The sequence below is a fragment of the Puma concolor genome, chromosome A1 (genome assembly GCF_028749965.1).
Source record: "Puma concolor isolate L17-30 chromosome A1, mPumCon1.1.hap2, whole genome shotgun sequence".
Classification (NCBI taxonomy): Eukaryota; Metazoa; Chordata; class Mammalia; order Carnivora; family Felidae; genus Puma; species Puma concolor.
This window is the reverse complement of record NC_141667.1, coordinates 108290870-108318268: the sequence shown is the minus strand read 5'-3', so window position 1 is coordinate 108318268 and position 27399 is coordinate 108290870. Positions and strand designations below refer to the sequence as shown.

General features: G+C 36.9%; 1 protein-coding gene across 6 annotated transcripts in view; it reads right to left on the bottom strand.

Annotated features, from left to right (window-relative positions):
- ADAMTS6 (ADAM metallopeptidase with thrombospondin type 1 motif 6) overlaps positions 1–27399 on the bottom strand; it is a 299671-nt gene that overhangs the window by 24427 nt on the left and 247845 nt on the right. For all 6 annotated transcript variants that reach the window (XR_015248856.1, XM_086699957.1, XM_025924199.2 and 3 more), the window contains 2 exons: positions 16903–17032; positions 6790–6994 (listed from right to left, as the gene is read on the bottom strand). Coding sequence is in view for 5 of the 6 variants with exons in the window: in XM_086699957.1 (XP_086556083.1) it covers positions 6790–6994; positions 16903–17032 (335 nt within the window). In the remaining variant the exon portion in view is untranslated. The remainder of the gene's footprint in view (positions 1–6789; positions 6995–16902; positions 17033–27399) is intronic.

The window sequence follows — 27399 nt, the reverse complement described above, 5'->3', positions numbered from 1 at the left end:
ATGCAGCTATTAAATGGCAGACGTAATGCTAACTCTTACTGTTTCCTGAACATTAGGCTTTACACTATGTCCTTTGCAATTGTTACCTCAATTAACCCTTAAAACAATCCTATCACTTTATATTTCAGGAAACCAAGACATGCAATCATGTGTTCTGTATGACGAATAAAGCCTCGATTCCGGTCTTTTGAGCTGGCCCCACCTATGTCTAGTCCTCCCAACTTCACACCAAGTCTCCTCCACCATCCACCAATGTTAGAAGCCGAGGCCTTAGAGGATTTCTGCCATTCTTTTAATGCTAAATATTATTACTGATAATAACACTACTACTTTACATTTCATTAGAGCTTCACAGTTCAGGAATCACTTTCAAATACAGAATTCTTATACAAGTTTTTGAGAGTGAGTACAGATAAGGAAAACTTAAGCAGCTTAAGGCTAAAGAGATAGCAAGTGGTAGAGCAGGAAATAAATCCCAGACCTTCTGATCCACACTTGAGCTCTTAGCATCAGCAGGAAGTCATGAGAACACAGAAAAAGTATTAATTAATTAATTATTAAAAAAACAAATTGAGATAAAATGCAAAAAGACTTTAGGGAGATAGAAACATGTAGGCTATATGGGATATCCAATTTTAGGATTTTAAGCTATGATTAGTTCTCATAATGGGAACATTTGCTAATAAATTCACTTGTGCCACTCTCCTCTCCCTTTGCATTTTAAAAGCATAATATGTGTATTAAAGCTGGGGACATATGCTCCTTGCTTGTTCGAATATCTTTTTCCAGTAGCAAGAAACTTCTGCTATTATTTGAAGAAGGTAGTAATATCCAGCAGTCTTGGCTAAGAGCCTGTGCCAAAGTCCTGCTTACACTTGGGGGAGGCAGACAATGCCATGACACACAATTCATTCGTTTGTGGCTAGAAGTCCCCGGGAAACCAAAACCAAAACAAAGAAAATAATGGTAGTAACAAGGAGAACAATAAAAAGACAAAGCGGTGCTACTATTGATTAAGTGTCAGGCAGTGTCCTGAGTACTTTGCATGTCACAGTGTACCTGATCCTCACAGAAACCTCCTGAAGTACCATTTCCACACCCACTCTGCAGGTGAGAAAAGGAGGCACTAAGAAGTACAGGTAAATCCAAATAGCAGCTTTCCACCAGAGCTCTGAAAGCAAATGTACAGAGACACAAACCCTCTGTGGGACAATGTGAAATTATATGTAAAGCTGAACATATAGTGTAATTTTAGAAAATTACAACCCAAACTCCTCTAAATAAGCCAAGGATATTCCATCCCATCACACTAGAAGTAGAGAGATAGTCAAGTGAATTCTTGAAATAATGAATGACTGAAAACTATATTTCTGCCATATTCTGATTCAATAAATATACCAGTCCTGACCCCTGCAGACCTAGCCACAAATATTACATGTCTGTATCGAAAGCCTCAACTCTGGTCTCTGTAAATATTGTACTTCTTAAGAGTGATTATAAATTTAAATGTTTAAAAAATTCTTGTAAAAAAAAAAGTAAAAGGCATAGGGATGCCAATTAGACCAGTTTTATTCAAAGAGAACTCTATCCTGCAAATTCTTTTGATGTTAGGTCAGAGATGTTCAAGGAGAGATGTCCCTCAGCTTGTTTTTATTTTTACTTCTTCCTTCTGCTTTATTAAGCCTACATTTCATCTTTCTGCCTCTCGAGACTTCTGATAAATAAATACGTTTACTCATCTGACAGCTTCAGTTTTATTTAACTATCTAACAACATAAGAAGTTCTAGAAAAGCAAGATGTAGCCATGATTATGGATATGATTAATAGGCATTAACTTCATTGTAAGTGCTTAGAGTCTTCTTCGGAAATAATCACTGGTCTCTACCCACATAAAGGGTAGATTTGTACACATTTTTTACCATGCCCTAAAATTCACTAGTAATAATTAGATATTGAATGAGTAATAAAACTCATTTTTTTTAGATGAAAACATAGTTATAAATAGACATCAAAATCCATCCCATTCATTCTCACAATAAACTATATAGGTAGCTGGGTGGAAGATACTATTTCAGTAGACAATCCATTCTCCACCCCCCCCCCCAACCCCAACCCCACCCCCACGGGGAGAGTACAAATGGGGGAGGGGCAGAGGATCTGAAGCAGGCTCCACTCTGACAGCAATAAGCCTGATATGAGACTGGAACTCACCAACCGTGAGATCATGACCTGAGCTGAAGTTGGATGCTCAACGGACTGAGCCACCCAGGTGCCCCTGGACAATCTATTCTTTAGTAAAATTATTTTTCACTATTTTTTCTTTATTGCAGGTAAATACCTTTTTTTCCTATTTATTCATATAATCAAAATTTCACAGTTATTTAAAATCTGATCAGACCATTTGTTTGTTTTCATCCCAGTGAGATATAGGAGGTCATTTTTATGAGAGATGTATTTATACTTTAGCTTAATGATCTACTATTAAAAAGCAAAAAACGTATTTTGCAGAGAAAAGTATTTGAAACCACAACAGGGAAAACAATTTGGCTCTCACTTGTAAAGCACAGAAATGTTAACAGTTTGGGGTTAGACTGAGTTCTCTCTGGAGATACAGGTTTAATTTGCTTAGTTATAGTACCAGAGTAGAACCTAGAAGTAAGCAAGGTGGTGTCATAACTGTCTTCTAAAACAAAGCACAGTCACCTGCAGGTAGGTTTTGCACCCTTTCCAACCCCACCCCACCCCCCAATTCCTTCTTAACTAGTGCTACCTAAATGTAAATCCTATCAAATCAATTGAGAATGTTGCCAGCAGTCATCCACTTGTCCAAGAGTTAAGTACAAGAAACAGACCTTTTCCAATGGCTACTCTGTGGGAGTCAAAAGAAACTATTCCAATACATCAAAAGAATGGCTTAGGATTGCTGGAGCCCATCCACAGTATGCAGCAATGCATCTAAGAGTTACTTGCCAAGAGAGGGCAAAAACAGAAAACCATTTAAGTCCAACATAGTATGGGTGATCCCAAGAGTGAGGCTAGATTATAGGAAATGGGAAAGCCGTGGCTTCATTAGTTTCACAAAAGGCTGCTGAAGAGTCATTTTCCGCCAAGGTAATTTGGCTTTTTGTTTTGTTTTGTTTTTTTTCTTTTGCCATAAGCAAAAGAAAATAACCCGGTGGGTTTCACTGATGGAGAAAACGAAAAACGGTTCCTGGCTTTGCAACAATGGAAATTTTATATTAGAGAGGCCGGCAAAGAAAAGGAAAAGGGCAAAGGGTACATTCCTCTTGCTGCAACATGTTTTCACTAGTTGAACCTCACCCTTGTGATTAGCAGAGCTCAGACAGCTGATGGTTGAAAGTGGAGAAGGGGCAGAAAGAGAAGGGAAGTCTTCAGGGGTGTGTCAAATGAACAATGTGTGAAATATTTGCAGCAGCTAACCAAAAAAGATTGAACATTGCCTGCTATTCTGGTAGGACCTCCTCTTTTCAATAGCGGGAGGTATTCCATTCCTCTGGGGAGAACAAGCTCCTGTTCTCACTTTGTTCTCCATAGCTACTCAGACGTTTATTTCACTTAATACTATTTACTTTCATTTATTTTTAACCCATCCAGGGAAGAAGTGGGCTTCCTAGTAAAGTAAAAAAGTAAAAAAGTACCTCTCCTTTGGAAAATAAACAGGAAAGACACTGCATCTTTGTCCTAAGTTTTGACTTAGCTATCTTTTTTAATTTATCTTTGTAATTTATTTTGAGAGAGAGACAGAGACAGAGAGAGACAGTGTGAGCAGGGGAGGGGCAGAGAGAGAGGGAGAGAAAGAGAATCCCAAGCAGGCTCTGTGCCATCAGCACAGAGCCTGATGCTAGGCTCAAACCCACGAACCATGAGATGGTGACCTGAGCCAAAACCAAGAGTCAGACACTTAACCAACTGAGCCACCAAGCTGTCCCTTGACTTGGCTATCTTAAAGAAGATAGCAGAAATGTGATTAAAAGCCCACCTAACTTTTTTATGTTTCTTCAAGGAGTGCGTAAGAGCCTCTCAGAGCGTTTTGAGCAAGTTATCTCTAAGAGTGGATAGATAAGAATCAAAATTCTCAGAGCAGGGTAATTAAAACATATATGAGGTTGATTTCAAAAGAAAACCTTAAAATGGTATTTGGAATGGAAACATGCTATAATATACACATGCCTTTTTTTCAAGGTGATTATATTTGTTTTATGTTAAAATACAAATATAATGATACAGAAGAGTGTAGATCAAGGGATCAATGTGAAATAAACCTGTGCAAGTGATTTTAGTGTTTTCGTGGTTGGCACAAATTTTTTCCAGTTTCTGCTTATGAACTTAACTATTTTTCTCCACTTTTAAAATTTTTTTTTTTTTTAATGTTTATTTATTTTTGACAAAGAGAGACAGAGACAGTGTGAGCGGAGAAGGGACAGAGAGAGAGGGAGACACAAGTCCAAAGCAGGTTCCAGGCTCTGAGCTGTCACTATAGAGCCTGACACGGTGTTCAAACACATGGACCACAAGATCATGACCTGAGACAAAGTCAGATGCTTAACCGACTGAGCCAATCAGGCACCCCCATTTTTTTCCACTTTGGTAGCAAGATGATATATAAAGTTGAATCTTTATTGTCATCTACCACTACTTCATGCAATCTTATTTTCCATTTATTCTTTAAAACAAACCCTCTTCTTCATCCTACTTTCACGTCATGATCTTTATGTTTCTGTTCAGTTGTTTCAAAAATATTCTCTGAATAAGTAACTGAATAAATAACTATCTTGTTATCAGGAATATCTTCTCCAGTTTCCCTATTCTCTTCCTATTTCATATCCCATATGCCAAAATACAGTTTAGCTCCCATCAACGAAAAAGCTTTTCTTCTTTTTTTAAAAGTTTATTTATTTATTTTGAGAGAGAGAGAGAGGGAGGGAGAGAGCAGGGGAGGGACAGAGAGGGAGAGAGAGAATCCACGCAGTCTCTGCCCTATCAGCACAGGGCCTGACATGGGGCTCGAACTCACAAACTGTGAGATCACGCCTTGAGCCGAAATCAAGAGTCCAATGCTTAACCAGCTCAGCCACTCAGGTGCCCCAATGAAAAGCTTTCTGATTGCACTCCAAGCTATTCTGACCTTCTTAGCTCTAAATTTCTATATCATTTATACATGTATACCTCACAATCCACCATTTTATTAAACACTGTCTAAAGTTATTCTCTATTTTCTTCACAAATATTTACTTTTCCAAGCTTATAGGATTCCTTTGTATTGCTCATAGTGCCTATTCCAGTGTGTTTACTTAGTACTAAATTATACTTAGGGACTTGACCTGAAACCCTAAAACTGTTGAAGCCAATCATCAGGCCTCCCATTATGATTTTCAATAATAAATTGGTCATCATTTTCAATGACTACTTATGAACTTCTGTGAGGGTCTTGGGCACTGAAATGAAGGTACAATAATTTTCAACATATGTAGAACTCTACAGAATGTCTATTATTTATCAGTCGATTTTATCTTCCAAATCAATTTAGGAGTTAATCCACTCACTTCTAGGGAACAGAAGAGTTCACACTGTTTGCCATAACCACTCACCATGAGTATCTACATTTGATTGAAACACAAAAGTTAGGTAGGCAGATGTAATTACTGAAGCTGGAGTACGTCCAGGAAACTTGGGAGAACACTCCCAATTCCCACCAAAGATTCCATAGATAACTACAACTAGTCAGAATCTCCATTTCCATGTACCATCCTAAACACAGTCTCTCTTTTAGGCTCAGGCCTCTACCAAATTAAGACCACTCCAGCATTAAGATTCACAGGGGGAAAAGTTACAACCAGGGGTTCCTAAAGAACAATGTATGTTTTCTGTTTATTTAATTTTTTTTTTTTTTTTTTTACAAACTTATGAGGTCTACAGGAAATACCCAAAGCAAGTACCACAATGTTTCCAGCAGGAAATGCATCCTGTTTTGCTAACTTGGAAGAATGGCCTTTAGTTATGTAGCCAGGTACTTATTCTTTTTAATATTAACCAACATTACAGAAGATTTCAACCCTTCTTTGGGAAATGTGGAGAATGATATGGTGTTTCCATTTATATGTCTCATGAAGAACGAGGAGTCAAGAATTAACTCTACCCCTTTCCTCATTTTTCATAAGGCAATTATTCTGAGCTCTATGGATTATTTTAGGCTCTTTTATATACATGTAAGGCAGAAAAACATTATCTTAGTCTCCCTCACTGATCATGTAAGCAGAGGTTAATGATAAAAGCTGAATTGGACTTTGTATATTACAACCTCAACTCCATGTTTCTTCCCCAGATGCAACAGAAGGAATTAAAATAAACTTAGATATATAATAAGTGATAAAAAATTGATAAATATTCAAATGTATGAATTATGTAGTTAGGCTGCAACATGACTTGGGAAAAAAGATTTATCACTAATTCTGAGCTTATTTGCTGCTCGAGAATAGCAAAGGAAGAGAAAAACCACTTATGTGAGTACTCATTATTCTATTCTTTCCAATTCACTTTAGGTTGATTTTTAATCAAACTGATGTCTAGTTTCTCACTGATTTCCCTGACCCAGAAAAACCTTACTTCCTGACAAGGAGCAATGAAATATAACAGGGCCAAATTTACTGTTAGGCAGTCCTTACTTGCTGAGTTCTAAGGTGCTCACAAGCTCAGGTGTCCTCACTATTAAATGCTCTGGTATTGATTAGTTAAGACATCTCAAAACATACAGCCTCAGATTTCCTTACTTCTGACCAGTCCAAAGCCACCCACTGAGGTGGACATGACTGGTTGTTGCAGGACTCTATTTCAATAGGCCGGTGTGTTAAACAGCCGGTGTAGTCCAGTGTCTCCTCCTCTGAAGGTCCAATCTTCCTGATGCAGAGCACTGCCCTTGTGCGCATTCCACCGTCACAAGTCTTGCTACACTCCAACCAATCCCCAATGAACCACCTGCAGCAAAAAGTGGAAGAAACACAGAAAAACATTTCCTCAGTACAGCCAGAGATTTTCGTCAATGGACTACACTCTCTCCCTAAAAGAGCTGACATTTCAGTGTTGGTTGAGGTGACAAATGACAAATGGAAGAGCTGCTAAGGAAAAGAGAATACACTGTCAGCTGCCTTCCAAAGTGTAGTGCCTGGGCTCTGAAACAGGCAGAGCCTGGTCGAAACAAGTAATGCACCATATGTTTTTAACCACATTGATACTTCCCCTTTTCTAAATTAATTTTTTAAGGGAGAAGGCAAGTGGGGGAGAAGGGTGGGGGGCGGATAGAGAGAAAATCTTAACCAGGTTCCATGCTCAGCACTGAGCCCATTGTGGGGCTTGATCCCATGGTGCTGGGATCATGACCTGAGAAGAAATCAAGAGCTGGATGCTCAACCAACTGACTCACCCAGGTGCCCCTCTAAACTAATTTTTAAGATGAAGATAACAATATAAATATAAATTGTGAGACTGTGATGAAGATTAAATAAAGTAATAAATATGAAGCTTCCAGTCATGTGCTGCTTAAGTGTTTAACAACTGGCTCTTTATGGAGGGCAGCGATCTTGATTTGTTGAATTTACCAATTTTGTGGGGTGAATAACTAACGCCAATTTCAACCTACAACCCTGGCATGTTGAACACAAGAAGAAGATATGCTAATAATAGGATTTCAGGAGCCAGTGCTAGCTTGCTTTAGCATACCACTGAAAGCTTCTAACATTGTGTCTAAACACAACAAACAAGAAACAGGAGCTTTATTTATTATCACATTGAAGCAGGTTCTCCTACAATCAAGAATTTAGTGCTAAAACCACATTAAAGGAGCTAGGGATTTGTTTTTTGATTTCCAGATGAAGCGCAGGCTCTGCAGAAGATAGAAGGCCTTTATTATGCTTATGGGGCAGAGAAAGCCTGAAGATATACAAGTCTTTAAAAACCTGCACCAAGAGCAGAGCCTGAGTCAGCTCTGTGAAAACATAGAGAACCCTTGTTTTGACCCCTTTATTCCTGAAAACAGCGTCTATGCAGCTAATGGGGGAAGAAACTGAAATAACAAAACGAACATGTTTCACGTTGGCAAGTAAACCACTCTTTTTTCCTTGAAGTCATAAATGAATTTTTATAGATGTAATTTTAGGGTGTGTATGTGTGTGTCCATGTATGTATGTATGTGTGTAATACGTCTACAGAACTCACTCTTTTAGGCACATTATTTGGTCCAAAGATGTGAATCAAGATACAAATTAGACCAATGAGAATTTGGCTTTAGAATTTTTATACCTCCACTAGAGCAAAAAAAGCCCTTTCCCTTCTCGTCACAAAGGTGCATAAAGCTGTAAGAGCTGCTGGTGGCCATGCACCCTGTCAAGTGGAATTAACTGATGTGAAAAAATACAGAGGAGCTAGAGGGCCCTGGTGCTGTTTCAGTCCTGGATTCTAGCCATTCCTAAAGCTAGATCCATGGTTGCCCTTCCCCCAGTTTTGTTAAGTAAACCAACAAATCCTCTTCTGTGCAGAAAATAGCTGAAGTTGAAGTTGTATTATTTCCAACCAGAGTGTTGATTAATATACTATTGCATTTAATTTAATAAATATATGTTGAATGCCTACTATATTCAAGGAATCACACTTTGTTTTGTAGAAGAAAGTAAGGCTCGTGTCACGAAAATAGTTATCCAAAGTCATGAAAAGAGCAATGTTGAAACTAGGACTAGATCCCCCAGCAGTTACTATTTCCATTGAATTTCATTTTTAACCCTGCTAAGTAGTAGGATCTAGGTCAGAAGCATGAGGTCACTAGTCATTTTCATCCATCCATGATTATAAATCATACAACTATCCTCACAGGATATGCTAATGCTCTTGGGTAAGAGACTATCCGGAGGGAAGAGTGTGATCTTATGTGATTGCGCCAGTTTTGTATGTGGAAGATAGTACTTTAGTGAAGTCAGAATACTAGTTTCCAAATTTGAGCCTGTAGTTAGCCAAATGAGCAACCATGGCCTTTGTCCCTTACAGAGTGGAAAACCAGTATTTAGAAATATGGCGATTAACCAGTTTCTAAAACTTAAAATACATCTTTCCAAAACTTAAACTCTTTCAACCTAAAATTCATTTAAGTAACAATAATTTAATCCCGAGAATCTGATATTAATGGGTTTTTTTCTAAGTTATTTTCCAGAGGAGACTTAAAGCAATTTTCATATTCTTTCCATTTTGTTTTCCACAGATGAACATGATCCCAAGTTGTTAGAACCATTTTTGGTAAAGAGGAAAATGTGTACTGAGAATAATAACTTGCATGCCAGCCATAGTGAAACTCTGATTCAATTTGCAACAGTGATTTCATCACCAAGATTAGGGGATAAAACAGAAATGTGTATAACTCAGCCACAAAAAGTCCAGTCATACCACCTCCAGCCATGATCTCATTAGGTCTCATAATGTAAGAGGGATGGAGTCCTTCAAATTAAACACAGGTGCCCAGAGTAATAGCAGTGATTCAGGAGGTGTTGCTGTTCTTTGCTGCATGAGGTCAGGGCCACCTCCATCTTTTTATTCTTTGTCCTCTCTTTTATTGCCAACCATCTCTTAGTCTAGATGCATCAGTCGAGCATTTTTTTGGAATGTATGAAAGTAAAAGTATTAACCACCCTCCCAATTTCCCTTCTGACTCGAACTCTGATTTCAGTCCCGGTTGCATCTTTATTGCTCACCAAATCATCCCTTCCCATGTCTCTCCACAGGATTAAATCACACCCTAGTTATTTAACTTGTTTTGCAATTTTGCCACTGCATCCACTCATCTCATTTTCTCTATTCCCCTGTCCAGTTTAAGACATATGGCTTCTTTCACCTTCACTCTCCCCATTGCATTTGACCCTCTGATGACCTTCTCCCCATTTCTCCTTTTTTCCTCCTCTAGATTTTGTGGTAGAAAACACAAAAATTCTCTCTGGAAATGTCAACTGCTGAATTGTTATAGTCTGAACAATACCAGGGATGCTTCTTTCTGAGCTCTTCCCAACACCCAGGGATCAAATTGTCTACATTCTCACAAGTGTCTTCATATCCATTGGACACAACAACTAGTGGGATTCATGTTCAACTGTCTGAAATAAGAATGGTGTGGTGCCATCTGTGTACTTGACCTACAGTGTCTGTGTATTAATAGGACAAACAATATATTATGGGGGGGCAGAGGGAATAAGAGAGACACTATAAAATATGTTCACAAACCTAGGTTAATTGGAATATTTTTGAAGCAAGAACCAATCATAAAACTAGAATATTATTTTTGCCTTTTAACTTAAAGGGAAATGGCAGAGCATATGAGAATAAACTGATATTTGATGTTTAGATTAAAAGAGAGACAGAGAGAAAGAGATTTCCCAGCCTTTGTCCCGGAGTCCAGCATCTACTTATCAACTCTTCTCATAAACACAACATAGCAAAATTAAAAAAAAATTCATAATCTGACAATAACATCTTTACTCAAAGAGAGATTCAAATATGTAACCCATTAACTACTTACTAGGATACTAGAACTTTACTATATTTTAAAACAGGTTAAAAAAAATCTAAACACTAAGTTGGTAAAAAGAAAATCTGCTCATTACTCAACTAACTGGAAAGTAAACCTAATACTAAGCATAAATCTCTATGCCCTAAACATTTCACAGGTGAGATTTTTCTAAATTAAAAAAAAAAAAAAATGAAGGGGTGCCTGGGAGGCTCAGTCAGTTAAACATCTGACTTAGGCTCAGGTCATGATCTCGCAGTTTGTGAGTTCAAGCCCCACGTCGGGCTCTGTGCTGAGAGCTCAGGGTCTGGAGCCTGCTTCGGATTCTGTGTCTCCCTGTCTCTCCGCCCCTCCCCTGCTCGCACTCTGTCTCTGTCTGTCTCTCTCAAAAATAAATAAACATTAAAAACAATTTTAAATAAAACCTAACCCGCAAGTAAAAATTTCTCCCCAGTCCAAGCATCCTTTAGCACTTTTGTTAAAAATTCTTGTTTTTACTTAACATATCCTTAACTATAGTTATTTTGATACATATTTATCCGATTAGATTGTCCTCAGGCAAGTGAGCCATTCTTCTGAAAGCATAGAGCCTTTCACATTGCAGTTGCTTAAAAAATGTTTTCTTAACTCATGGTCACAGTATTATCACAATGTATAATACTCTATTGTTTTCACCCCTCTGATTTTTACAACTTTAAAAACTAAAGTGTCATACAGGAATAATATTCAATATCCAAGAATTCTTCACAGGAGGCCATATATAGAAACATTCTTGCTAGAGAGAGATAGCATGGTGAAAACTGAACTCTTGGCCATTCTCTTTGGATTCCAACTCAGCATTACTTCCTTTTCTCATGATTGGGGCACTACCTTCCTATCAGTCATGGACTTTAATATCAACCCCTCCCTTTTCCTTTTCCAATTATTTAAGACTTTGTCAGGAATCCCACCATGTTCACTCAGTGCCTCTGGAATTCTTATTTTCTTCCTGTCCCTAGTCACCTCACCACCTTGATTACTATACTCTTTCTCACAAAAGAGTTGCTGCTATGAGCACATTAATTTTCCCAGCAAGGTTTCCTCTGCCCTTTAAGTTTTTCCAAATAAACACTATTAATATTTCTCTACCAATGCATCTTTCATCTATTCTTCCTAGCCCCCTGTCATTTTTTTTATAAAACACAAAGATAAATCTTATCGCCCTCTAGTTTTCCATACCCTGCTTATAAAGTCTTCAATATGAATAAGAGACATTGGAAACATTTTATTAGTTAAAAAGATAATTTCTCATTTAAAAAAAATACTATTTAGGGGCACCTGGGTGGCTCAGTCAGTCCAACTCGTGATTTTGGCTCAGGTCATAATCTCATAGTTTCGTGAGCTCGAGACCCATGTCAGGCTCTGTCCTGACTCTGCAGAGTCAGCTTGGGATTCTCTGTCTCTCTGCCCCTCCCCAGATCATGCTCTCTCTGTCCCTCTCAAAATAAATAAATAAACTTAAAAAATACCATTTAGCAGGGTGCCTGGGTGACTCAGTTGATTAAGTGTCTGACTCTTGATTTAGTCTCAGGTCATGACCTCATGGTTTGTGAGACTGAGCCCCACATTGGGCTCTGCACTGACAGCATGGAGCCTGCTTGTGATTCTCTCTCTTCCCCTCTCTCTGTCCCTCACCTGCTCGTGCGCTCTCTCTCTCTCTCAAAATAAATAAACTTTTAAAAAATTAATATATAAATAAATTTACTGAATCTCATAAAAAATAACATTGAGGATGTTAAATTAATAGTATTCAGAATTTGAGATTTTTAAAATATTTATTTATTTATTTTGAGAGAGAAAGAGAGCACGTGCACATGTGAGCACACACATGCATATGCACAAGTGGAGGAGGGGCAGAGAGAGAATCCCAAGCAGGCTCTTTGATGTCAGCTCAGAGTCCAACACAGGGACTTGATCTCACAAACCTTGAGATCACAACCTGAGCCAAAATCAAGAGTCAGACACTTAACTGATTGAGCCATGCAGGTACCCTGGTACTTGGAATTTGAAAACAAATACAGATCCTTTCCTCAAAATAGGCAAGTATATTTCAAATAGATTAAAGCTTACATTTATTTTTTTTTAATTTAAAAAAAAATTTTTAATTTATTTTTTAGACAGAGATAGAGCATGAGCAGGGGAGGGGCAAAGAGAGAGGGAGACACAGAATCCGAAACAGGCTCCAGGCTCTGAGCTGTCAGCACAGAGCCCGACGTGGAGCTCAAACTCACAGACCGTGAGATCATGACCTGAGCTGAAGTCAGACGCCTAACCAACTGAGCCACCCAGGTGCCCCAAAGTTTACATTTAAAATAAAGAAGAGGGGCGCCTGGGTGACTTAGTTGCTTGAGGTCCAAGTCTTGATTTCAGCTTAGGTCATGATCCCAAGGTTGTGGCATCAAGCCCTGCATTGGACTATACTCTGAGCATGGGACCTTCATGGGATTCTCTCTCCCTCTCCCTCTTTCAGCTCCTCTACTGCTTGCACTCACATGTACTCTCTCTCTCAAAACAGTATATAAACTTTTTTTAAAAAAGAAACTTTGAAAGAAACTTTAAAAGTACATTCTTAGAGTGGATGAGGCCTTCCTAAACTATGAAAGAAATAAAAGTTTGATAGCTTTTCTATGTAATATTTTAAAATTTCTATAAGTAAAAATAGATAACAGCACCATAAAAATATGGAAAACATATGACAAACTCAGATAAAATATTTGGAACAAAGGTAAAAGACTAAATATCTTTAAAACATTAAGAGTTACTAGAAATCAGTAACAAAATGAGAAACACTTCAATAGAAAAATGGGATAGGATAGGCCATGGATCAGAAAAGCAAAAATAAGTAATACAAATGGCAACCGTACATAATTTTTCAATGCTCATCCTTGTCTGCAATCCAAGAAATACAAAATAAAACAACAGTTAGATACCGAGGCTTTTTTCTCTATAAAATAATCAAAGATTGTTTTTAAAACAATAATATCCAGTGTTGTGCAGTTCAGGGAAATGATGTTCTAAAATGCTCTTATTGGGAATATACATTCATATATTATTTCTGGAGAACAATCTGACAGTGTTTCAAAGGCTAAAATATATTTCCATCTGAACAAGGAATTCTATTCCCATTCATTTAACATAACAGCATAATTATAGAGAGCAAAGTTTTAGTAGCAAAAAATGTTAATACTGTGGTATGTTAAGGGATCAAAAGCTAAGACACAGCCAAAGTTATTCAACAGTGGAAAACCAATTTAAGTAAACAGGGACATATCTACTGAATATTTTAGAAGATATTTAATGTTCAAAATATGTTGAAAACTGACTACAAAGCATCATAAATCATATCATACCATTTTGTTATATACATAAACAACAGAAAAACATAAACATAGAAAATGTAAACATAAAAAAAAGACTGAAATATATATATATATATCAAAATATTAACAGTGGTAGTTTAAGTATTACAAGTATTTTTAATTTTCTTATTTTTACTCACCTGTGTTCTAAAATTTTCATGCTTTAATATGTACAACAAAAAACAAATATGATTATTACATCATATGTGAAAAAAAAAAACTTATCTTCTTTCCTTTATTCCATACTCATTTAAAGTATTGTTGGGGGTGCCTGGGTAGCTAAGTCAGTTAAGCATCTAACTCTTGATTTCAGCTCAGGTCACGATCTCAGAGTTTGTGAGATTGAACCCCTATGTTGGGCTCTGCACTGACAGCGTGGAGACTGCTTGGGATTCTTTCTCTCCTCACTTTCTGCCCCTCCCCTGCTCTCTCTCTCTCTCAAAATAAATAAATAAATAAATAAATTAATTAATAAACAAACAAAAAAACAAACAAACTTTTAAAAAAGTGTTATTGAATTCACTAGTCTTTCAATGATTTTTATCTCTAGAATACCAAGGTCTACTGGGAATTTTATCATATACAACAACCATTCTGAAGAATTGAGATTTTCTTTTTCATAGTCTCAATTCAAAGGAATAAAAAAGAAATTAAGAAGGAACTAAGAAAAATATGGACTAATAAAGAGTAATATTTTAAGCTCTTTATATCTTTAGCTCTTTCTGAAAAGAAGTTGGCCTAAATTTTCTTTTTTCATATTCTCTTTATCTTTCTTTTTCCAATTCCATTCTCTTGTCTCCAAACTTAAAAAAAATATTATATAACTTTAGTGAAGTTAATAAATAACTTATAAAATAAATAACTTAAATTTATTTATTTATTTTGGGAGAGAGAGTGTGTACAAGAGAGAGTGCACAAGAGAGAGTGAGTGTGGGCACGCATAGGAGCTGAGGGGTGGGGGGAGGGCAGGGAGAGAGGAAGAGAGAGACAATCCCAAGTCAGCTCTGTGCTGTCAGCACTGAGCCCAATGCAGGGGCTCAATCTCAAGAAACCTGAGATCATGACCTGAACCCAAAATCAAAGTCAGATGCTTAACCAAGTGAGCCACCCAGGTGCCTCAATAAATAAATTTATTTTAGAATTACAAAAGGAAAAGAAACTTAATTTTAATTATGTATGTTAATTTGAATGTCAATTATCTCTAACTATAAATATATATCATATAGATTATATATTATAGTTATTATATCGATCTATATTATATATATAACATAGATACATAGGTAGATAGATAAACAACTCCAATGTAATATGTAAATCCACAATACATGGGATGGAATGACAAACCACTGAAATCTCAAGGGGTGTTCGAATAGCATTTAAGCCTAAACGAATAAAAAAGCTGAAGCCAAAATAGAACAGGTGTGACCAGGACCACTCAGACGTCTTAAAAGGCCGATAAAATGTCAAACATAATACTCAAATTCCTGAATGTCAGGAAAGTAACTTGATGGGTTGAGAAGCACAATTACATGAAAATAATGTTGAAAGTTGTAAGAAACATGGGAAGGGAAAAAATTTTGCCCATGGTTTTTAAGCAGTTTTTATAGCTTGTGTAGTTTCCCCACTTCTTTTGAGTTAAATTTATAACAATAATTGGCAGAAAAGAGAAAAAAAATCATTTAAAAATCAAATGTGTATAGGTGTGCCTGGGTGGGTCAAGTCAGTTAAGAGTTCAACCTTGGCTCAGGTCATGATCTCATCTTGTGGGTTGGAGCCCCGCATCAGGCTGTGTGCTGACAGCTCAGAGCCTAGAGCCTCCTTTGGATTCTGTGTCTCCCTGTCTCTCTGCCCCTTCCCTGCTTGCGTGCTGTTTCTCCCTCTCTCTCAAAAGTAAATAAACATTTAAAAAAAAAATCAAGTATCTTTGGGGCGCCTGGATGGCTTTGTGTTTTCTCATGTAATCATTGCCTTTTTTTTTTTTTTTTTTTAATTTTTAAAAAGTAATCTCTGTACCCAATGTGGAGCTTGAACTCATGACCCTGAGATCAGGAGTTGCACGCTCTATAGGGGCACTTGGGTGGCTCAGTTGATTAAGCAAGTGAATCTTGATTTCGGCTAAGGTCATGATCTCACAGTTTGAGCCCTGCATCAGGCTCTGCCCTGGGATTCTCTCTCTGCCTGTCTCCTACTTGCACTCTCTCTCTCTCTCTCAAAATAAATAAATAAACATTAAAAAAAGAGTCTTGGGCCGGCTGGTTGGTTCAGTTGGTTGAGCATCTGACTTCGGCTCAAGTCATAATCTCACTGTTCATGAGTTCCAGCCCCACATTGGGATCGCTGCTGTCAAGGTACAGCCCACTTGGGATCCTCTGTCCCTGGCTTTCTCTGCACCCCCCTTCTCTCTCTGCCCCTCCCCCACTCATGCACGCAATTGCACGTCCACGCTCTCTCTCTCTCTCTCTCTCTCAAAACTAAACATTAAAAAAAAAAGTCTTTAGGCCTTTAGGATAAATATCTGGAAAAGATAGGACTGCACACCAATCTAATGTGTTTTATTGAATTTAAGATACCATTATTCTATGTACCATTAAGAAAGATAAAAATAATGATGATTTTTATTGTAAGTAACACACTATCAATTGCAAGATAAATCTCAATTTCCAAGATGTTAAAATGTGAAAAGATATGTGCCTTAGAATTGATGAAACATGATAATTTCTAGCACTGTGCCAGATCAACCTACTGAAGTTCCTGCTTTTAAGGATTAGTAACTGAAACCTATGGATAAATAGAAATCTTAGCTCAGTGAAAGGGATATCAAAATCTACCCTCTGTGATGCTCTCTCCCCTTTTCATAACATATGAATATGTTTCCAAATATGAGTAGCTAATGCTTTTCTCTTTGCACTTAAAAAAAATAATTCTCATTTCTTACTCTTACTTACTCAGGTGGGCAGGGCTCAGTGTTGCAGGCTCTTTGATTTTCAGGTGGCTTACTGTCAGGGTCACAGTAATTGTTCTGGACAATAGAGTTGTCGTCCAATCTTTTACAGACTGCCTCCTGTCTTTGGACACCTTGAGAAAAGGAGGACATCATTAATTGAAGAGTAGTTTACTTTCCAATAAGTTAGGTATGCATAGCTTTCCTCTGGGGAATCAACCTCACTGGATCGCTGCTGTCTTATCTGTTCCAGAAACACTTCACTGCTTCTCTAAAAAGGAGAGAAGTCCTGGTCATTATACTGCAATTTTAGGCAAAATTATTGTTCTCATATTTAGAAACATAACTGTTTTCAAGTTCAGAAAAGAAACTATTGGCAATTGTAAACAATTAATATTCCCATTTGTATATTCTTCTTCGTGCTTTCCTTAAAAAAAAAAGAACAAAAAACAAATCCCCCCCAACTTCATTTTCCCAAAATATAATCAGATAAAATGTATGAATATACATTTCAATGCAAAACAATGGCTGTACATCTATTTAAAAATAAAGCAATAGGGACAAATTTACTTTTTGATATTTTATAGGACAAATCCCATCAATTTAGTCTTTGTGAGGAACACATCACATTCACACATTTCATTCTTTTTCTTCCACTTATAGTTTTATTTCTCTAAAAGCCCACAAAGTCTAGAATTTAGAGATTGCAGTGGGCCTCTTTTGCACTCCAACCCATTAGTCTGTTTGCTTTAACAGAGCTGGCCCCCTGTTGATTATACCATTGTCAAACAGATATATATATATATATATTCCTTGAAATAGTAACTCAGTAGATTATTATCTTAGATTATTAGTCTATGTGACCTGTTTGTCACAGCTAAAAACACTCTCATTATAAAACTGTAAAATTCTAAGTATGTGTTAATTATTTATTGGCAAAGGTATCCACCACAACTTGCTCACAATTCACAAAATACAAAGACACACACAGACACAATCTTATTTGTAAACATCCCTGGTGAGTAGACCTTATGCAGTCTCATTTTCTCTTTAGTGTCGAAGAATCTAAAGAAGCAAAGCTAGGTATACCAAGATACCAGAGAAAAAGTAAAACTAAAAACAATGCTATATATTTCAGATCATATAGAGGTCGCAGGTTACTCCTGGAATTGGAAATAAAAGCATAAACTATTCCCGACTCCCCGACCTCTTCTCTATAACCAGGTAAGCTAAATTACCCGCAAAGAGTTGTAAAAACAGCATTAGCAATATATCCAGGAAACCACAGCTTCACACCTAGCCAGACCCACATGAACCTACAGTTTTGCCTTTATTTTTTTTTTCCAGTTGCTTTTAATAGCACCCTGAAGAAAAGACTTTAATCTCAAATTAGGGAAATCAATGTGAAATAAGATCATTCACTGAAGGAAATTGTCACCTGAAGAGTCATACACCAAATACTTGCCCCAAGATCCCTTTAAAAGTCGTGGAAATTTTGCAGGTGGAGGTGCCTCAGGCATCATGCAATTCAAACTTCTAACTAAGCAAGATAGGGAAATCTATGTCTCTGATCAGGAAAATTACCAAGTACTGTACCCTCCGTGATGGTGGTGAGCAGTTGAAAAAGGTATATTTTACTGTTTGCAGTGACCCAAGGCTCTTACTAATCTCTTTCAGTAGGTTTTTTTTTAGGTTTTCCTAAATTTAGGGGCCTAAAACGTAGCCAACAACTTACTGGCAAAATGTCTTAGAATATGTACTGTATTCATTCCCTCCTAACTCCTAGAATAGGCCAAATCTCAGTTTATGTGACAACAGTTTGGAATTTCTTAACTATTAAACTTTAGATTTTTGAGGGAGGAATGATTCACGTCAGGCATAGCTGTGATCCATTCACAGATGTTCCACAATATTCATCAGCTAGCTCCCCATTGTGTCATTCCAGTGGGCAGATAACTAAGTCCATGTGACCCACCTAGACAGAAATCTCCACCATTAGTCATAGGGTCAACTTCCAATTGCCACAGTTCTTCCACCCAGTTCAATATGTTGTTCCTATCAGGAAGAGTGGGGATTATTTTTATAAGTCATCATGGTTATTTTTTTCAAAGTCATTCAAATATGATTATACTTGGAGAGGGTAGACTCAAACCACCCACTTACACGGAGGACTTAAACAACTTTACCCAACTTTGATAATTATGTGTAATAATAAAAAAAAATCTGATTTGCAACAAGAAAGTTGTCATTCAATTTAATACCTTGGCTGGTTTTCAGAAAAGAATAAACGTTTTCAACACTACCAAATGGAACTGTTACTCTGCATCAGTGCCAGAAACATCAATTCAGTTTCTACAGGTTAAGAAAAAATTCTACTTCCTTTAAGTTAAGCCTAGAAATGTTGTGTGGTTATAATTATATTAGTTTTTAAAGGTAGCCATTAATGTAAAAGAAAGGCCTCTGCAATTGGAATCACAGGTTGAGACATTCGTTATTATAGGTGAAATTTATGTTTGATCTTAAGATAAATTCTAGCCAAGTATGTTTCTTGAAAAAACTTAACTACATAACATTAATTGTTGAAAATGTGGAAAAGAAACAAACCACAAACAACAAAATAAAAAATATCCACAGTCTCATATCTTTGTTCTGGATCTTTATTTTTAAGGCTATTTTGCACTTTGGTGGGATCCAGTAATTCGTTTAAAATTACATAGTACACATACTAAACATGCCAGTTAAATGTGGTTGATAGGTCATTCATTCATGCATTCATTCATTCACTCATTCAACAGAGAATAGTTACTAAGTATAAGGAACTGTGCTTCTTAAGAGATATTGAACTAAGTGCTAACAATTACAGATTGACTTCATTTTGGTCATGCCTTCCAGACTTCTTAAAGACCAAGAATTAGGGTATTGTGGGGTTCACTTCAGGTTCATGAGTTCAGAACACTATTTTTTATGAAGTAAAAATTAAAGTCCTTGAATAAACAGTTGAAATTACTCTGTTTCATGAAGATGCATCTTTCCTTGCATTTATCTTTTATTTTCTTCTAAAATGTTCTATTAGACAGTGTGGTATTTCACACTCAAGAACTGACTATACCAGTAATCTATTCCAAATCTTCTGACTATGCTGAACTATCTTTCTCCAACAGCATAAAAATCCCCTTCCAACCTTTAACCCCACACTTGGCAGATTCAGAGACCTTTTTTTTTCTTTCTTTCCTTTTTAAATCAGTAGCAATAGGATAACTCTAAACCAATGTACCTAATTTAGGATGGATTTTTAAACACACACTTTGGGCCTAAGGGAAATGCAGCCCTTAGGTGTAGAAAATAGAAAATACAGATCATGCGGAAATAACCGTCCCCGGAAGTGGGACGGTTAAGCACCCCGCTTCAGCTCAGGTCATGATCTCGCGTTCTGTTATTTCGAGCCTTGTGTCAGGCTCTGTCCTGACAGCTCAGAGCCTGGAGCCTGCTTCAGATTCTGTGTTTCCCTCTCTCTGCCCCTACCCAGCTTACACTCTGTCTCTCTCCCTCTCTCAAAAATAAATAAACATTAAAAAAAATTTTGTTTTAAGTAAAGTAATCTGTAAAACACTGCTAAGGAGTTGATTTAAATCCTGTCGGGAATAATTACATCCAGTTACACAAAGTTACTGTGTTTTCAAATCTAAGGACTTATAGTTTATAAGCAAAAACATAAAATGTCCACATGACTAGTCAGTATATGTCCAATTAAAAACAAATTCTAGTGACTTTACGTCCACATCGCTGGAGTATGCAGATGATCTGCAGAATTTAATTGGTCAAATTTAAAACTACACTAATTGCATTTTATTTTTACACATCTAAAGTTACTGGCATGCAAATTCTATACCTATTTTTTAATTTAATGTCACGCCTCTTCCATGCTTAAAAAATTAATGTTTTCATATCATAAAATTTAAAAACAAAGATGCCATTATCAATACATATTTACTTCAAACTCTCTAAAATGGGTGTATCCTATATATAGATTTTTATTTTGCTTATCAAAGAATAAAATATGATGGTTCTTCGTTTTTTTAATGTTTTATTTATTTTTGAGAGAGGGAGAGAGCATGAGCAGGGGAGGAGCAGAGAGCAAGGGGACAGAGGATCCAAAGTGGGCTCTATACTGACAGCAGAGAGCCTGATGCGGGGCTTGAACTCACAAAACATGAGATCATGAAGTCGGAAGCTCAACCAACTGAGCCACCCAGGCACCCCCCAAACATGAAGCTTCTTAACATGGAAACATAACCCTTAATTTAGTCTGTAAGTTTAAATTTATCAGGTCTTATATGTAATATTTAATTTTTAGCCGATAGTTAAAAATTACAGATGATCTCTTTTCCTACCAAAGGTTCTCTTGTCCAGTGAGAGGAAGGAATACCCAAATTAATCACTGCTCTAGCTATATATCAGGAAATGGTTTTTAGTATTTTGAAATAGCATATACCCCAGGAAAATGATCACGAAGTCCAGTAAGCTGCAAGTGAGTCCTGGATGGAATCTTTTATGCACTGTGCTTACTCTAGGAGATGTTGATAGTTCAACTGAAGAACATAGGGTCTTGGGCTCAGCAGCTACATTCCTAGGGCCAATCCTGAGTAAAGGCTCCAGAGACCATAGTGCCTCTCAATTTCCTCACCTCCTTTTCAATCCCTTCTCTATTCCCCTTATAAGCTGCTCAATGTTCTCATATCCCATCTAGATCTTCTTTTAGAGAATTAAATAATTTTGTAAACTCCTTTGTAACAATATTTGGAAATATATTGCCTTTCACAGAACAGTTGATCATTTTAAAAGTAGAGAGGTGGGCATTCAATGCACATAAATTACCGCCTGAATTTCACTTGTAAGAATGACATGTGTTAAACGAAGAAATAAATGGGGGCGGTTAAAGGCAGCAGAAAGATTTTCTAGGTCTTTTCAAATCTACTCTTAAGACTCAACATTCCAGAGCTAGCCCACTCAGTAAGTGAGCAATCTATAACCGTATGTGAATGAGTCAATAATGGAAAGAGAGGTATAAATGTATCCTTGGGATTGAGAGGCTAACCAACATCTAGATAATCTAACCTAGTGGCATAACTCATCATATCAACCCAAGAAACAGTTTTCTGAAGAGGAAGGGGTGGGGGGATGTTAAAAAGTTAGAGCTTATACTACAAATGTGGCTGGTGGCTAAGGCAGTAATTTACTTAACCACAACATCTATAAAGTAGCTAGCAACCAAGACAATACTGTATACACATGGCCAGCAATATTAATTGAATCTAAATCTTCACTGTAGATAGCATCCAAAGAACAACAAGCACCAGGGGAAAAAAGTCTCTCTGCTCTGCCTCTCACCGATGGAATCTGTGACTATTGGCCAGACACAAGCATTTGCAGGGCAGAGTAAAGCCTACCAGCCTTGATCTAACAGCTGACACCCAGGTACCAATCAGTTCCACCCATATGCTTTCTCCTTCTGAAGTTCTTCCTGCCAGTTTTTATTTTTCATAGGCTTCCTTTCTCATCTTTCCTTCTGTCTGAAGCAAGACTAGATGTTCCAGGGAAATACAGGATTATTCAGAAAAAAAAAAAAAAAGCACACAACTCTAAAATATTATATTTTTCTTTGAAAGATTTTATTTTCAAGTAATCTCCACATCCAACATGGGGCTTGAACTCACAATCCCGAGATCAAGGGTCACATGCTCTACCCACTGAGCCAGTCAGATCCCCCTAAAATATTGTATTTTTCTACAGTAACAGTGTTTAGTGATGGTAAGGTAGGGTAGGGGATACACATACTGAATTTATTTGAAATCATACTATCCCTGGAGCGAATTTCTATTATTCATTAGTTATTAACAGTAATTTCTTCTATGGAAAGTGTCTAACTTAACACACCAAATTCCCACTATGTCTAAGGCATGGTTTTTCATTATCATAGGAGGGCAAATTAGTCAAGGGACAAGTTTTGACTTCAATGAGATTACATTAAAATGGGGAGAATAAGGCAAGAACCAATATGATTATATTATGGAAAATACCTTATCTAAGAAAATAATGCATTTTCAGGTCTAATAGTGTTAGTTTTACAGCCTCCCTATTTTGTTATATTGTTGTCTGATTTCTCTTCCTCTGATCTTCACTGATATTAAGCACTCTTTTCATAGCCACAGGTCTATAATTTTGTCCCTTTTCACTTTATCTTCTTATTATACCTATTTGTGAGTTCTAAGTAGTTTAGGGAAATAACCTAAAGTAAGTTTTCACTCTCCTTTGTAAAATGAGACCATGAAATTAGGTCATTTCTAATGTTTGCTCCACATCCAAAATTCTACGAAAATTGTCTCCTCTTTTCTTCGTCCCCAATTCAATTGTTTAATTTTATTCCCTTTTAGGTCCACTCTGCCCCATATTCTACAGAATATTAAGTCTGGAAAACAGGCATTTGTTAGATTCCTTTATTTGTGTAGTCTTGTTTCAGTGCTTGAGTTCTTACCAGTAGACATACACATCGGAAGGGGCAGACATGTCAGGAGGCAGAACACTAACTAGAAATAGAAACTTGTGACAGGCAAGCTTCCTTTGAAGAACTGACTCATGTTATACTAAAAAGAAATCTCTGTGATCCGTAGGATTTATTTTTGATATTTTATTACAAATTTTAGAGAAAAGGGGCGCGTGGGTGGCTCAGTCTTAAGCACCAACTTTGGCTCAGGTCGTGATCTTGCAGTTCGTGGGTTTGAGCCCCAAGTCAGGCTCTGTGCTAACAGTTCAGAGCCTGGAGCCTGCTTCAGATTCTGTTGTCTCCCCCTCTCTCTGCCCTTCCCCCACTCATGCTCTGTCTCGCTCTCAAAAATAAATAAAAACATTTAAAAAAATTTTAGAGAAATGATGTTGATAGTCCAAGAAGACCTGGAGCTTCTCCTACACACTGTGAGGATTTACTACCAACAGAGAAGATTTTCTTTTACTATTATTTTTTCAAAGATTTTATTTTCAAGTAATCTCTACACCCAATATGGTGATCAAACTTAAAACCCCAAGATCAAGAGTTCACATGCTCTACCAACTGAGCCAGGCTTTTAAAGACTTTCTTTTGATTATATATAGCACCTCTTTCTTTCTTAGAACCAGAGTAAATATTTCAGATTTCAGTTATAAAAAAGCTGTATAGCTTTTAAACTATTTCCTCAAGTAAAGAAAAAATGGGAATAGTAATATCAGAATCAATAGTAATATTAATAGAATAAAATTGAGATGATGTTTACCAGTAAAAAATGCTTAATTTTTTTCAAAAGCATTTTATGCATAATACCTTGTAAAGATGTATAATATTATGACTGTTAAAAATGTTATTTTGGACAGAATTTTTGTGAAGTGAAACATAACCTGTGACACACAAATCACTAATACAATGGGAATGTACTTCAACTTTGCTTTCAGCCTTACCCAAGTTTTTCAGTGAGCTAACATGTATGCAGGTCCGATCATGTTAGGGAAGAATATAATGTCTAAAGCAATAGAAATGAGATGAAATAAGAAAGAAAAGAGTACTAGGGAAAATGTTTTGTGTTAGCAGAGACTTCCTGCCTTCAGCTATACATCGTAACATAAGAGAAAATGCAGAGTAAACAATAAAAACTGTCAGGTTATCAAATTAACTTTTATATGTAAGACTTTTTACATGAAATTGGAAATTTTAAATAATATTAAAAATACACAGAAGAATTAAAAACAATTTTAAGTGTATTATATAGGGGAAGCCATATGCTTAAGTAAAAAGATAAATAGAAATAATTATTATAGATAAATAAATGAGCAACATATTAACTTCCAGAACTATGAACTAAGCAAGAGCATAAGTTTGTCTAGAGAAGTTACTCTTCTTTTTTTTTTTTTTTTTAAATTTTTTTTTCAACTTTTTTTTTTATTTATTTTTGGGACAGAGAGAGACAGAGCATGAACGGGCGAAGGGCAGAGAGAGAGGGAGACACAGAATCGGAAACAGGCTCCAGGCTCTGAGCCATCAGCCCAGAGCCCGACGCGGGGCTCGAACTCACGGACCGCGAGATCGTGACCTGGCTGAAGTCGGACGCTTAACCGACTGCGCCACCCAGGCGCCCCGAGAAGTTACTCTTCTTAAGGGCATGCTATATGAGAACCGAGCCAGGTGCAATTGATGGCTATAGAGCCTAGGCTTTCAGGAGCTGTGATGTTCACAGATGCCCTGCAACGATGCCTGGTACACCTAAGCCCATATATTATAGGGTACTCTTCCTTCCCGACTTTGAAAATGACCTAAAAGAAGGGGATGGTGGGAGAAAGTGAATAGGGGAAAGCCATGGTCAGTGCAATGATAGACTACTGTCTAGTCCCACAAGTATTTTATATTTCAAAGACCAAAGAGAAAATTTGGGAACAATAAACAGCTGAATGCACATCTTTATTATTTCTAAACTCAAGTCACTTTTTACAAGGGGCTTGTATTATTAAAAATATCACCGTGATCTATTTTATGTCTAAGTTGGTATATACGGAAATCAAACATAAAATCACTCTCATAGTTTCAAACAATAGTACATTGTGTAACTTCACACAGAAGTGATCTTTTATAGGGAATTTTTCTCAAAAACTAATTATATAACTACATTTCTTAAAAGGGAAATAAAATGGCAATGAATAAAGTGCTTTTAATTATTCAAACTAAAATTTCCATCTGTTATCTTTTACTTAACTCTGAAAGTGACTTTTGGATGGTAAATCCCAAACCAAAAAGAAGCAAACTCAGTTAAAAGATTGAATTTCTTAATGTCTTTCATACTTAATTTCAATCTCAAGTCTACTTTGAATCTTGAGAAACAACTGGATTTTGCTTTCCTCTCTGCTCCATTTTGGGACTTCTCCACTCTAAGTTTGTGTCAAAGTTACAGCGTAGATGTCCTTTATAAGCTTTAACACATATTAGTTATTATTATGATGATGTCTATAAAAGTCAATGCTGGAAATACTTGTTTGTTTGAGGCACATTCTGTTAGCTCACTAATACTGTGAATTGGCCATTATTAGTTTATGTTAAAATGTTAAAAATGTTAACATGTTAAAAATGTTTGGTATGTTGGGGCCTGGCTGGCTCAGCCAGTAGGGCATGTGACTCTTTTTTTTTTTTTTTTTTTTTTAGAGAGAGCATGAGCAGGGGAGAGAGGGAGAGGGAGAGGGGGAGGGACAGAGAGAGAGAGAGAGAGAGAGAGAGAGAGAGAGAGAGAATCCCAATCCCAAGCAGGCTCCATGCTCAGGGCAGGGCCTGCCACTGGGCTCAATCCCATAGCCATGAGATCGTGCCCTGAACCAATATCAAGAGCCTGGTGCTCAACCAAATGAGCCACCCAGGCACTCCGAACATGTGACTCTTGATCTGAGGGTTGTGAGTTCGAACCCCATGTTGGGGGTAGGGATTACTTAAAAACAATTTTTTTAAGGTTATTTATTTTATTTTGAGACAGAGAGGGCACGGAGCTGAGGATGGACAGAGAGAAAATCCCAAGCAGATTCTGCACTGTCAGTGCAACACTGATGCAGGATTCGAAACTCACCAACCAAACTGAGATCATGACCTGAGCTGAAATCAAGAGCTGGATGAGTTGGACGTTCAACCGAGTGAGCCACCCAGGCACCCCTAAAAATAAAATCTTAAAAAGAAAAGTTAGGTATCTTAGAATTAGCAAAGAAATTAAAAGAACATCGCTGAAAATGTAAAGCATTTATCTGTTTGGTACTATGAGAGCTGTTCTCTTTTAGTCAGGTATGAGTATTAGCATAAATATTGTATTATATATTTTTTTAATAATTACTTTTTAAAGACAATTTAAAAATTATTGTTATAATGGAATTAGTATACTTTTAAGGGCACCTTTTGTTGTGCCATTTTTGAAAATGAAATATATAACATGAACACATAGTGCTTACATAGAAACAATGTAGAAATATCCAACTTTTTAAAGAGGCCAAGGCAAATCTGCATGATTAAATAAACTTGAGGGGCGCCTGGGTGGCGCAGTCGGTTAAGCGTCCGGCTTCAGCCAGGTCACGATCTCGCGGTCCGTGAGTTCGAGCCCCGCGTCAGGCTCTGGGCTGATGGCTCAGAGCCTGGAGCCTGTTTCCGATTCTATGTCTCCCTCTCTCTGCCCCTCCCCTGTTCATGCTCTGTCTCTCTCTGTCCCAAAAATAAATAAACGTTGAAAAAAAAAATTAAAAAAAAAAAATAAACTTGAAAAGTCTGTCATTAATAAATGGAATAGTGTAGATTTTTACATAAACTTGTTAAGTAGTAGATTGCAAAGACGAATTTTTTAAATTTTTTCTTTCTTTCTTTCTTTCTTTCTTTCTTTCTTTCTTTCTTTCTTTCTTTTTTTTTTCTTTTTTCTTTCTTTGTGCTTTAATCACCTACCAATCTTGATCTGAACTAACA